Raw genomic sequence first — 13,544 nt, 5'->3', positions numbered from 1 at the left:
AATCAAACATTTTCATTTATTTATTTATTTATTTATTTAAACCTTGATGCTTGTGTCATTGGCCTAACATAAGAGATATAAGAAGCCTTTTGCACTTCTCATTGCTCAGCTTGTCGCTTCAATCAGAAATACAGCACAGGCTCCATCCTGCTGCTCTCCCTTGTAACGGGCATTTGCTTCCCTCCCAAACCTGCCCCTCTTTTTTCTCCATTAAAATTAAGCTGTGGTACTCTTTAAAGGCACACATACTTGGGTGCTTGACAACAAGTGCTTCTAAAAAATAGACACGAGGATGCGATGTATGCGGTTGTTTTACCTATTATTAACGTTCACCACTTCAGCCTAAAGTGCACACCCATCCATTTTCCATTTTGTTTTCTTCATTAGAGCCCTTGTGTTCTTACTCTTCTTTTTTTTTTTCTTTAAATAGTCCCTGTATGTCATTAATATCCCTATGGCTCTGGGGCACTTCCAGTTGGGTATAACTTTTCACCCACCTGCAGTCGGAGGGGAAAGCACTGCTGACTGAAAGGATTTCCTTCCCTAGATACAGAGATGCTTTGAAGTCCCAAAACAATGACTTTCATTGCTTTTCCCTTACACTGTCGGTTCCTATAAATTGGTGATGAAAGTGTGTGGCAGCAGCAGAGGACTTTCGGTCTCTATCTTTGAACAAAAGGAAGCCTGGATCAAGTCTGATTTTTGCGTTCAATTTAGCTTTCTGCAGTGGATTTAATGCAAAATGAAGCTGGCCCAAGAATAATACAATGGATTGAAAAGGCTAACTGAATTAGTGGGCTTAGAGGAATACATTTGTAAAGTGGCAGAAGTCCCCAGTCATAAAAAGGTTTCTTAAAATGGGATTTGCCGGCTAATCACACTGATATTTTAGCATGTTGCCAGGCCAAAAAAAATTAGTTGTGTTTGTTTATTTTGGTAAAGACTCTGGTTTAGGCTGTCAGATGGTTATTGTGCTAATAACAGGAAACCACCTTTTATTTAACCAGATTCATAACCACCACTTCAGTGCCGCTGAAAAGTCATCCAGAGCATGTGAGCGATACTTTTTTTTAACCTTAATTTGACAAACGACACATGGACTGCCTCTTAGGGTAATTCTGTGTCACCTAACCTGCCAAAAATGGTATTTCTCTTTATGAAAAGCCTCCAGGAAGGCGTTGCTTGTTTTTTTTTTTAAGGTGCTCCCACAAAAGGTGCAACTTAACAGTTTCTTTCTGCATCCGTCTTGCTACGGAAGAGTTGGAAAGCAGGGTTGTAAGGAATAGATGGTGTCCATCTGTTCTCCTGGAGCTCTCGGCATTGAGGTGGATTTGTTTTTTTAATAAAATGCAGTTTACACGTTTCTAAATGAGGCATTCTGTGTTTGTGGAAAAGGATAAACTGTTACCTTCCCGGGGGGATTGTGTATCCCCGGCCTCCTTGAGGCTAGAGAATAGGCGGTTGGAGAACTCCCTCATTACCGATTGTCTCAATGCAGAGGAAGGGCAAAGTCTTGGTAGCTTTTGATAACCAGTTTCAGCATTCAGCAGGCTTAGCTATTAGTCATGCATCTTAGCCTTTCCCTATTTACTTTCAAAACACTTAATAAAAATAATAAAAGATTAGGTATAAAATGAAATATTTGTTTGGTACACAGCACCTCGGTATCTGCAGTTTCCACACACTGCGGTGGTTCGGTCTTCTGGGATATTTCGTGTTGATAGAACCATTTGAATTTGTTACCAGTATTAACATAGGAAGCCCTGGAAAAGATAATTGTCGTTTCCTTCGCTGTAAAGGGCTTACTTACAAATCTGGCTTTGGAAAGTTATAGCTGATGAAATGCAGTTCAGTGGGGTAGTAGTATAATCCTACCTTTTAGCCTTCATCCAGCATTAGTGGTTTATCTCAATGGGCATAAAATTAGAAACTAGTTCTTCTTGTCATACAAGTCTGTGGGACTACAGAAAACGACAGATTTCTTTCCTGGGCAGGGAGAGAGGCTAAAGGGAACACGCTTTTAAAACGATACAGATCGTGTGCAGGGGTAGAGACGCCGCTACTTGGCAGCGGCGTGCGCAGCGCTTGGCAAATCCAAGTTGCAAAAGGAGGGATTTTGGTTTCGTTTTGTTTTTTTTTTTCCTTTTAATATCAGCATTGCTGGCAAATGCCAGTCACAATTAATAGATCTGGCTGTTAAGTAAGTCGAGAGTCTTGCAGGAGGGGGCTCACATAGGAAAAAAACAGTCATTGCCACCAGACAATAAATTATTTAAAAAAAAAAAGTTAATCACTCTTCTTTTTTTCTGCAGCTGATACTTTCATCCCACATAAACTACAGCCCGAGTTGTGAAATCCTCTTTGTAAAAGCTGCGCCCTGTCCCCTCGCTGAAACGCACCTTTCGAATTCGTGTCTTCCCATTTGTAAACAAAAGAAACTGTTGTGTGTCTGGTTTGTGGTTTCTTTTTTTTCCCCTAGCAGAATGGAACAGAGGAACATCGTGCTGAGCGATTACAAAAAGCCGCAGAACGGTTTAGAAATCCCGTTGTGTTCAGCAAAGACTCTACCGTCAGAAAAACTCAGCTCCAGTCTTTCAGTCAATACGTGGAGAGCAGACCAGGTAGGAGAAAATATAAAACCTGTTTTCCCATCTTATGACTGAATAATATTTAACAATAAATATATGAAAACCCGATAATGTAAGTCCACGTTTCAATACATAAATATCAAGCTTTATAATAATTTTACATGTCTTTCCCCTTTTTTTCAAGAGATGAAAAGGCAGAGATCAATACAGGAAGATACAAAGAGAGGAAATGAGGAGAAGGCTGCGATAACTGAGACTCAGAGGAAGCCATCAGAAGATGAAGTGCTTAATGTATATTAATTTTTTGTCTGGTTTCATGATTGCTGATAATTCCAAACTGTATGTGGAAATAGTGCCTTTATTTGTTAAAATGAGATGTTAGGTTTTTTTAGATGTCAATCTCCAGTGCATTCAAAGCAGAGTGAGAGGGGTGCACTGTTGAATTAGTCTGCAGTGTGGTGATAATTGTCAGATAAAAAAAAATGAATTTTTCAGAGTTCCACAGCCCCAGCTTCCTTGAGACATTTCCATCAGGGCACTTCCCATAAAGAGATTCCAGTATTGATCTACCGGGAGGATTTTAATTATTACAATAGCAGATACCGCAGAGCTGCAGTTAGAGGGAAGAGTCACATGAGACCTGCTAGAATTTCTCAGCCAACCCATTTTGTTGGCTTGGGTTAATGGGTGTTCAACCTTTCCATTATCCAGATCAGCCGTGAATTACTAGCTGAATGATGTTTGCATTAATATAATATATATGGTAATTTCTTCACTTAATTAACGGGGAGGTTCAGCTCAGTAGGGGTATGGGCTGATCATGTGTAAAATTGATTTGTGAGGGAAATATTTGATAGACCGCAGGGAGAAAGCTGGTTTTGATGGACAGCTGCAGGACAGAAGCAGGAAGAACAAGTTCTAACCTGAATTATTTTTTTTTTTTTGTCTGAAAACACAACACAGCCTTTGATGGTGGTCACTTGTTCCTCTCCACAATTTATCTGAGCACGTTGGTCGTTTTTGCTGAAGCAATCTAGAGCTGAGTAGCACTTTTGTATCTGCACCAAAATGTTGAACTTTTTACGAGCCGGAGTTATTTTTTTAGCCCAGTTGTACTTTTGCAGAGCTGAAAAGGTCTGGCACAGTAAGTTCACATTATATATGCTGATGATACATGTGAACTCTTGGGATATTTCAGCCTGACACAGCATTTCTTTTCATCTTCTAATAACAATTGTTAACAATTATGCACGCTGACATTAGGGAAGTTTTTATACTATTTTCAATTGATGGTAGTTGATGAAAGGCAATATATTGCACATCACCTCAGCTCCCCAGACCAATTTTTTTTTATTATTATTATTTTTCTTCAGGGACTGCTCTCAGGTAGTTTTGTTAGTGTTTTTCTGGCTATACAACAGGTAGAAGAGGGGTTTCCATTAGAGCTGATACTCTTGGCTGTAGTGTAGGAAGAGAAGGACCAAATTAATGGGGGCATAATGTGCTTAAATTCACACGCCCCAGATTTCAGAGTTCTGTGCTCGTTACTGGTCCTGGGAGCTCAGCCATGCCATTAGCCTTCACTTTGAACATGGCTTTATTTGAAATAATATTCTGATGTGATTATTATACCTGTTGCCTGAATATGGAACTGAACTGATCATATCAGACACACTTACAGAAAAACAATTGAAAACGTTTGGTGAAAGTATCTTGAGAGTCTTACGCAGCAACAAGTTAGCCTCTAGGAGGGAAATAAGCCTCATTAAAAAAACCTGTATATTTTTCTCTCCCCAAAGGACAGTGATTTTTGTTGCATCCTTTCCAGAGTGCAGATGAAACATTAAATAATTTTACTATTTTTTTTTTTTCCCCAAATTAAACCATTCTCCAAGGCTCTGGGATGGGTGTTGGAGGAAGGAATGGATGGGGTTGCTCGGAAGGAGTAATATTTTTTCCTGACTTATAAGAATGATACTTCAGCGTTGTATACAGACTATAATACCTCAGTACAGCCAAAACATTGTGTGAAAGATGTTAAATCACGTGAGAATAACTTGGAGGTACTAAAGAACTGTTCTTGGGCTCTTAGTGAGAGAGGCAAACTGCTTTGGAAATATTGGGAGATGTGTGTGGTCACCTGCAGGGCAATGTTGAAAAGTTATAGGGTACAGGAGGCAAACATGACTCGTTAGTGTTTCCACAGCTTTCTTGGTAAGGTTCAAAGTGATTTATCAACTTGGCATCCCAGGGCTGGCTGGGTGTGAGGCAGGACAGCTTGAGTTCATCCCCGTGCACCTGAGCATCAACCTGGTGCCATTTGTCACCACTTCTCAGGATAAGAATCGCAGTTGAGTGTAATTAGCAGTATTTTTACAGATCGCCGTGTAGCAGGGTAATTACCTGCAGTCGGAGAAAGCCAGCGAGGCATGATAGCCCCTGCACTGCAGTTGACCCAGAGGAGCTAAACAAGCCAGGCAGCTTGTTTCAGGTTTGGTTTTCATCTCAAAAGCCCACCTTTTAATTGTCATTAGAGACTCTGGTTCTTCTAGCCCCTAAAGTTAGCGGTTTAAAATTGAATAAGACCTGAATGGAGTAGAACTGGCATGTTAAATAGGGCTTTATTTGGATTACACTTCCTTTCATTATGCTTGGTTACAGCAGCTTTTATGTACTTAGAAATAAATTAGAGGAATTTGCAAAAGCTAGCCAGGTAGTAAAAAAACTGCAAAATGAAACATTCCCTAAGGAAAAACCAGGGTGTTTTAATAAACAAATAAGGACATTTGGCAAAATTGTAAAGTTTATGAAATGCAAGTGTTAGCTTTTTGGTAGCGAGCATGATATTTGGTTGTTTAGGTAAGTGCCTTACTAAGTGTTTGTGGAAAGGAGAAATGCAACTTACAAGTGATGTTTTTTTCTTCTTGTTTGTTCTCTTTAACAGAAAGGGTTCAAAGACACCAGTCAGTATGTTGTAGGAGAATTGGCAGCACTAGAGAATGAGCAAAAGCAAATTGACACCCGTGCCGCGCTGGTGGAGAAGCGCCTTCGCTATCTCATGGACACAGGTACGGTGCCCAATTACAGTGTAAACAGTTTTGGCAAATTGAGCGTTCACAAACTCTTATAGAGTTTTGGAAGTGTGAATCTTTGAAGCCTGAATGTTCAGCAAAACTGCCTTGAAAATAAAAAGGCTGCGATTTGCAGCCACCTCTCTGGGCCCTGGTGATAAGAGTGCCTTCATGGGAAGTGATAACTTGCCCTGATACCGTGTGAGCCAGCACTATTGAACAGTGTGCTCATCCATGCAGAGTTGGAATACACATCTGTGCCTCATTGATATGCCACTGCTTAAAAAAAAAAAAAGAAAAAAAAAAAGAAAAAAAAAAGTAAGATCTTCACTGTTCTACTGATTCAGTGGGGGAAAAAAAAAGATTTGGCCAGCTAAAGCCATGTACTGCATGAAACAGAGCACAGAACATGGGGGAAGGCTCCATCGGCTAGATCACTGAAATTTGAGAATACTCTCTGGTTACTGATGCTCCGCAATTATTTTATTTATTTATTTATTTATTTTCAGGAGAGTGGGTTTTTACAAGTCTGTAATACTTGGTGTTGGAGGTGCAGTTGAAAGGATTAAAGTATATGGGTGATTTTTTGGTGAAAGCGTGATGGGTTTGACTTCCACGATGCATGTTAGATGGGTATGAAGTGCTGATGGTCATCAGAGATGGAGAGGTTTAACTGCATAACTTAGAGACAAATGGTGCTTTGATATTGCAAAATTAAATAATTTTGTATGTCCAAAAAGTGTTCTTCTTGTTAGTTGGTGCAAATTACTATGTGGATCAAATTTCTTTATAAGTTTTATATATATATATATAGAGAGAGAGAGAGAGGGAGAGAGATATAGACATATATAGATAGATATAGATATATAGCTGATGTTATAAACTGGAAGCCTGTCTTTAACTGAAATAACAGATTTTAAAGTAGATATGAATCCAGTATTATGTTTTGAAATACAGATGGGTAGACTTTAGTTAACATTCAGCACTTTGAAGTGAGCTTGCCACATATTAGGCTGGGTTTTTTAAATGTATTTCCTTTCTCATGTGCTCAGGTGATTTGACTTTTTAAAATAGTTTTACAAAAACGTGTAACTTGGAAACTATTTCCTTCCTAGATGAATAGTAGGAAACAATAATAGTAATATTATAATATTAATAATAGTAAACAATGAATTGTTTAGTAGGGCTTTTACTTGTTACAGTCTTTTGAAGTACTTTTTCAAATGCTTTGCATAACCTTTAGTTCTTTAGCCAGAGAAAATGTGTGCATATTATCCTGCATTTTCTTGTGTACTTTGTTATATTTGTGAAATGTACATGTTCTGTGCAAAAGAGCCGGTACAAGGTTTCACAAGTCTTAGAGGAACTCCAGATATCACCTCTAGATATATATGGAGTCATCAGCATGGCACCTGGGGATTTTAAAAACTCTCATAACCACGTTGTTATTTGATTTATGCCCTTTGTTCCATTGAAAAGAGATTTCCGACATTTCTTATGGTTCTCACTTCCTTGTATTTTGAAGTACGACAGAAGTTGCTGTATTCTTCATGTCGTGATGATGTTTCTTTTAAGTGTCCTACATAAAATGAGGGGTCTAGCACACAGAGTGGCTAGAGTGGCTTCCACAGTGCAGCTGTAAGGGTTGTAGCAGGAATAGTAATGAATACCTGTCACTTCTTTTACTGGGGATAAGGGGACAAGTGATGCAGCCGTAATAAAGAAGTTTTATATTCTCGATTGTTTCCAGAGGGTTCGGGATTTAACTTCAAACAAATGATTTGACAAGTCCTTGATAAAGATCCTATTTAAGTTCTCAGCTTGAAAACACAATTTAGGAGAAAACATGGGAAAAGTGGAATTTCTTACCTGTAGTTAACTTTATAGCCTTGAAAGCAGGGATTCTCAAACTTCTCTAACTATGGTTCACATCTTAACGGAGAGCCGATCTCATGTACCACCTCCCCTGCCAATCAATATCCCATTTGTTGTCAGACAACATCTCAGTGGCAGCAGCTGAAATTGCTTACGTGGGAAAGTAGCATTAGGAGGGTTTGTTGGGGTTTTTTTGTAGCGGTTCTTAATGGGATAAGGTAGTGGAAAAAAAAATGTGACCATCTGTTTTTGCTATGCTTTTAAAATGCTGTTGTGAACTCTGTTGCTGTGCCCCATGTACCCCGTCCACTGACTCCTCATCTGCCTCACCTTCCTGACAGCTCCTTCGCTGGTCCCTGCTGCACTTGCTTCAGAGGGTCTGCTCTATCTCACCTCATTAGCGGTGATGGCACTTGTTTTTCTTCCTATTTCCTTCAGGAAATAATTCCTCATACCGACAAATAAGCACCTTGTGCCTCCGTCTTAGTCCCAGCTTCTTCTGTAAGGGTCTGGGCTGCTTGGCCTGAGTGTCAGACTGTCTGAGAGAGAAATCTGGAAATGAAAAAGATGAGTCAACACCATATGACCTGCCAGCTTGCCACAGACCACCAAGTGCTCTGTAAAGCCAAGTCTGAAGGAAGAAAGTAACCGCAGCCTGATAGCTAGAAAAGCCCTGAAGGGCTGTTGATGATCATCTCGAGGTTTTGCAAATACTCCCCTAGGTGTTGGTACGTACCAGAAAGATCAGAAACATGAAATGCTGCCTGCTCTCAGAGGTGTGCTTCAAAGTTTTTTGATATTTGGCTTTTCTTAAAATACAGACTTTAGGAACCAGGAGGTCATGTGGGCAAGCGTAGCTGAAAGATCCTGAAAACACAACATAAAGGACAAGAACCACAAATTAGTTTGTTTTATAATTAACATTCTCTTTTAAGCACATCTCTTCCTTAATTTCCTGCTGCTTGGGATTGTAATACTCGAGAGCATCAGGCAAGTAGAAGCCTCTGCTGACCTTATTCCTCAACTGGCGAAGCAGGGTGCTGTGTCTGTACGACTGTATGGGGAAGGGCTTAGGTTGAATTGGCCTAACAAGTGTTTGCAGGAGGATTGTTCCCATCAGTGTAGGAACACATTTGGTCTTGGGATTTCCAGCTTTGTTTCCACATGTGCCAAAAGCATACAAGATAAATGGAACGACTGAGAGACTCACATCATGATTCAGTCATTGCCTTTAAATGAAATTCAAGGAGAAGGTAGACCATGGTCTGCTCACCCCTGTTGTGTCTGTGGGGGCCTGGACCATCTTTTCCTTCTCTGCTGTGCTTGGCCTTGTTCTTTATTAGACTTTTACTAGGAAGAAAGCTCTCTCTTCCTTCTCATCCTCCTCCAGCACAAAACTGCTTTTCCAGTGGGGAGACTCTTTGCCACCTGGCAACTCTTCATCCTCTGACCTGGAGAGTCTCTTTTGTTGCTCAGCCAGGAGGGAGTGTTTCAGGCTGCAGCTGTGGGTAACTGCAAGGAGTGGATCTTGGAGGTTCTCCATGCCTCGCTCCCTTTCTGCCATGGACCACGAGGAGAGGAGGCCCTGACACGATGCTCTCTAGTCCTTTGTGGCTCTCTAGGGCCACAAAAATGATCAGAGGGATGGAACAGCTCTGCTGTGAGGACAGGCTGAGAGAGTTGGGGCTGTTCAGCCTGGAGAAGAGGAAACTCCAGTGAGACTTTCAATACTTGAAGGGGGCCTATAAGAAAGATGGAGACAGACATTCTAGCAGGGCCTGTAGTGATAGGACAAGAGGAAGCAGTTTTAAACTGAAAGAGGGGAGATTTAGACTGGATATAAGGAAGAATTTTTTTCACACTGAGGGTGGTGAAACCCTGGCCCAGGTTGCCCAGAGAGGTGGTAGAAGCCCCATCCCTGGAAACATTCAAGGTCAGGTTGGACGGGGCTGTGAGCAACCTGATGTGGTTGAAGATGTCCCTGCTCACTGCAGGGGGTTGGACTAGATGCCCTTGAAAGTTCCCTTCCAACCCAAACCAGTCTGTGATTCTATGAATCCCAAGGGTGCAACCTGGGTTGTGGAGGGATCACTTCCACTGCTGCCCTTGCATCTTCTGCTCTGCATTAGGAGAAGGGCATGTAATGGAAGTGGGGCTGTAGGAAGGGAGTCCAGGTCCTCATCTGCACGTGCATTGCCATTTTCCAGCCCTGCAAGACAGCCTTTTTGGCTGAGGAAGCCAAGTTTCTGGCTCTTGGCCAAAGGGGAGCTGATATTTTCAAAGTTCATCAGCCAGGCACAGAGTTTGGAACTGGCTGAAGCTTTGCGTTTCCAGCGCCAGCTGCTCATGATTCGACTAGAAACACTTTTCTAAGATGTGTGAAAAAAGAAAAGTTATTAAAATTCCCGGGTTGCTGATTTCCATTTGAATCTGAATAGTCACACTTTTATTAATATCCAGTAATTTATGTCGCTGGTGGTGTAACCTCAGTCCTTGGTCTTTGCACTTAAAATGAAAATGTAATCTCACCTTGTTCCAGTGAAATGTAGTTTACTGGTACGTTGCAAGAGTGTGAGGGGAATCGGCGCTTCAGTGCCTTGAACTCCGTCGGTTAAACTGGTGGCACGTTTGCTGTCACTGTCTGGATATGTGTAAGAGTTACCTCTACAGGAGGGGTTTGCAACACACACGCTGCGAGAGACAACGGCACAGAAAATCTGGGTGCAAGTGTGCTGAGAAAACACGGCACAGAGGGTCAAGTGAGAGGGAGGTGGGGCTGTTCAACCTGGAGAAGACAAGGCTCCAGGGAGACCTTCTAGCGGCCTCCCAGTACCTGAAGGTGCTCCAGGAAGGCTGGGGAGGGACTTTGGCCAAGGGCAGGCAGTGACAGAACAAGGGGTGATGGCTTTAAACTGGCAGAGGGGAGATTGAGGTGAGATGTGAGGAAGAAATTCTTTGCTGTGAGGGTGGTGAGACACTGGCCCAGGTTGCCCAGAGAAGCTGTGGATGCTCCTCCCTGGAAGTGTTTGTGGCCAGGTTGGATGAGGCTTTGAGCAACCTGGTCTAGTGGAAGGTGTCCCTGCTGCTGGCAGGGGGGTTGGAACTGGATGAGCTTTAAGGTCCTGCCCAAACCAAACCATTCTGTGATTCTATAATTGAGTATAAAAATGATATAATCTAATAACATTGATTTCTCTTCTTCCTCTACTGGAATGGCTCACTGTTAGATGATGGTGGGGGTAAGGTTACTTTGCATTCTTCAGGATTGTACTTACCCTAACTGTTGTGCCTAACCTGTTACGGTTAAAACAGTTCTGTCTCTACCTCTGGCAATGCCTTACTCGATTGCAAATTCTTCTGTCATTGTATTTTCAGGTGTCTATCATCTTGAAATCCAAGTGCCAATTAAAATGCAGAATTATCACATAATACAATTAAAATAAAAACCAAAGAAGCCTAGTTTACAAATCTCTAATCTAAATTTAGCTCTTTTTCGGTCACCATTTCTTCGCTAATTACAAAAACAAGTATTTGGAAAAAAAAAAAATAAAACTTGCAGCTATCAGATATTTTGTTATCTGACCACAGGGTATGAAGTGTTTTTAATTGTTTTTCTGATTAACTGCAAGCTCCCAAATTCAAGTAGAAGTATATTCGTATTTTCCATATGAGATCCTGTACCTTACCAATGGCTGAGCATGTTTGTGGTACTGTATAAGGATTAATGAAATTAAAGAAAAAAAAAAAAAACCTCTGCTGCTGCTGATTGACCACTGATGGTAAATGTAATTGAATTAGCAGTGCACTAAAATAAATGTAGACAAAATAAATATAGACAAGAAAATCTGGTGAAAGCTTCTGTAATGTTTTAGATTAATAGGCATACAGAATTCTTCACATTTTTTATTACGTTGTCCCTAGATGAATTCAAAGTAATTGGGGTGGTTAATTTTATTTACACAGAGCCGTTCACAGCGCATTAAATAATAGAGATAATTGAACAAGAATTGTCAAGTGTGTACTGATATCAGACATATTACAGAAGGGAATGTGCATAAAACTTCATTTCTATGCAGCCATTGTTTATGGTAATTAAGTACACAGATTTATCCCTTGGTTGCCTTCCAAGCTTATGGCAACTGCTATTGTTGTGCTCCATTAATATGTAATCAGGAAATAGTTTAATTTTCTAATCTGCAGTTTGAGAATTCACTTTCTAACAACTCTTAATTACTGCATTGCCCTAATGATGCTCATGGTTAGGAAAACTGAACCAATAAACTCCGTGGAAGAAGCCAGAGGGGATTATACTTCCAGAGGTGGTGCTTACTTAATAAACTTGTTATGCCTTCACCAGAGGGAGCTCAGTGTCCTTCAAAAGCAACTAATTTTATATTTCAGAGTTGTACGTACCTGCTGTCTGAAGAGTTAACGTACGGTGGGTGGTGGGGGTGGCTGCAAATTTGATTCACTGGAGAACCAGATAAGCGATACTATCACCATTTTGGTATTTTATATATTAATTTTTTTTCTACTGTATACTAATTGTAGAGTTTAATTGCGTAGGAAATAATGCCGGTGGTTTAATCTGTTGTTTTAAACTGTCCTCCTGGGTTTATTTTTGTCAAGTTTGTTTTCCTTCATTAGCCACATGAGCTAAACACCGTATCGTAAAATCTTGCACACGCAGATAAGCTCTGTGTATTGACAGCTATCTTATTGTTGCTGGGTTTGGGGTGAATCTTAAACAGGAAAGGGGGTTTTTTAAGTCATTTCCATTCTCTGCTGGCCCTTGATTGTGATTTCCATGCTCCTGCTTTGCCTGGTACAACTCCAGTGCCAACACTGAAGTCATTTTGGGTTTGTGGTGCTGCTCTAAGAAGCGAATCAAGCTGCTGAGATGTTATGGTCTATCTATGCCAACCTTGCCCAGAAGCATCTGGTCCTCTAAATGAGAAGATCCAAGAAAGGAAGAGTTCAAGCTCTGCTGAGATTTACCATTGCTGTAGGATCTGACACACCTCGATGGTTCACCTTAGCACAAGTAGTCCTTTTTAATGGCAGTTACTGTGACCTGAGGGTCTTCTCCACACGTTTTCCGTCTAGATTTGGGGTGTTGGAGGTTTTTTCCTGACTCCTACCCAATTTCAGCACCACAGGTGCTCAAAATTGGGCAGGATTACCATCTCCCAGCCACCATTTCACTTCTCCTTTTCCAGTCCATAAGCTTCCTTGTCAATAGGACTAATTACACAGTGAACCAAACAACAAACATTAGAAACCCTGTAAACACATATGTTGTGTCACTGCAAATTAACTCTTACCAATCGAAAAAGCGGCATATGCTTTGTTGCCACATGTGAAAGGAAAGTCACGTGTATTAATTAGCGTTTTACACGGCTTTGAAGATACAAAGGACTGAGGTTTGTAAGAGGGAAACGTTTGAATTTATTAATAGAAAAGGAAAAAGGTTGAGCTAAAAAAGTAGAGGCACAAAAAGAGGGTTTGAGTAGTTGATTTAGTGTCTTCCAGTAGAATGAAATTTTCACTTCTGATACTAAATCTCACCCTGAGATGAATTTGTATTTAGCCTTTTTGCCATAATATTTCTTACTGTCCTTTGGCATTGGCCAGGGTCAGGGCACTAAAACTCGGGTCCTGGGAAACGTGGTTTACCTTTTAGAGCTATAAAATAATATGGATGTATGCAAGATGTATTAAAGGGATAGCATTTCTGTATTGCACACATCAGTGTGTGGACATATATGCTGTGTTTTATTTTAATAGCAGTCCAGGGCACATACACAGTGGTACATTACAGCCCCCAAGTACGTATTTAATTAATAAATTTAATACAAGTTGTCTAACATCAAATAATCAAAAATAACGTGGATTTCTGGCTGGCTACTGTTTGAAGCATAAAGCACACGGTTTCTTTCTATCAGAGCACATGTAGGACAGAGAGGGGAGACAAAAGGTGTTGGGCCAGTAGGTAGCTGGGAGCCTGGGC

At 40.8% G+C, this 13,544-nt stretch overlaps 1 protein-coding gene across 1 annotated transcript in view; it reads left to right on the top strand.

The window, feature by feature from the left end:
• LOC104521604 (EH domain-binding protein 1-like) overlaps window positions 1-13,544 on the top strand; it is a gene marked incomplete at both ends in the record, with an annotated part of 38,082 nt that overhangs the window by 1,518 nt on the left and 23,020 nt on the right. The window contains 3 exons of the mRNA XM_010163660.2: window positions 2,483-2,621; window positions 2,773-2,879; window positions 5,533-5,656. Coding sequence (XP_010161962.2) covers window positions 2,483-2,621; window positions 2,773-2,879; window positions 5,533-5,656 — 370 coding nt within the window. The remainder of the gene's footprint in view (window positions 1-2,482; window positions 2,622-2,772; window positions 2,880-5,532; window positions 5,657-13,544) is intronic.

The sequence above is a fragment of the Antrostomus carolinensis genome, unplaced genomic scaffold (assembly GCF_000700745.2).
Source record: "Antrostomus carolinensis isolate BGI_N321 unplaced genomic scaffold, ASM70074v2 scaffold22342, whole genome shotgun sequence".
NCBI classification, from domain to species: domain Eukaryota; kingdom Metazoa; phylum Chordata; class Aves; order Caprimulgiformes; family Caprimulgidae; genus Antrostomus; species Antrostomus carolinensis.
This window is presented reverse-complemented; position numbering and strand designations above follow the sequence as displayed.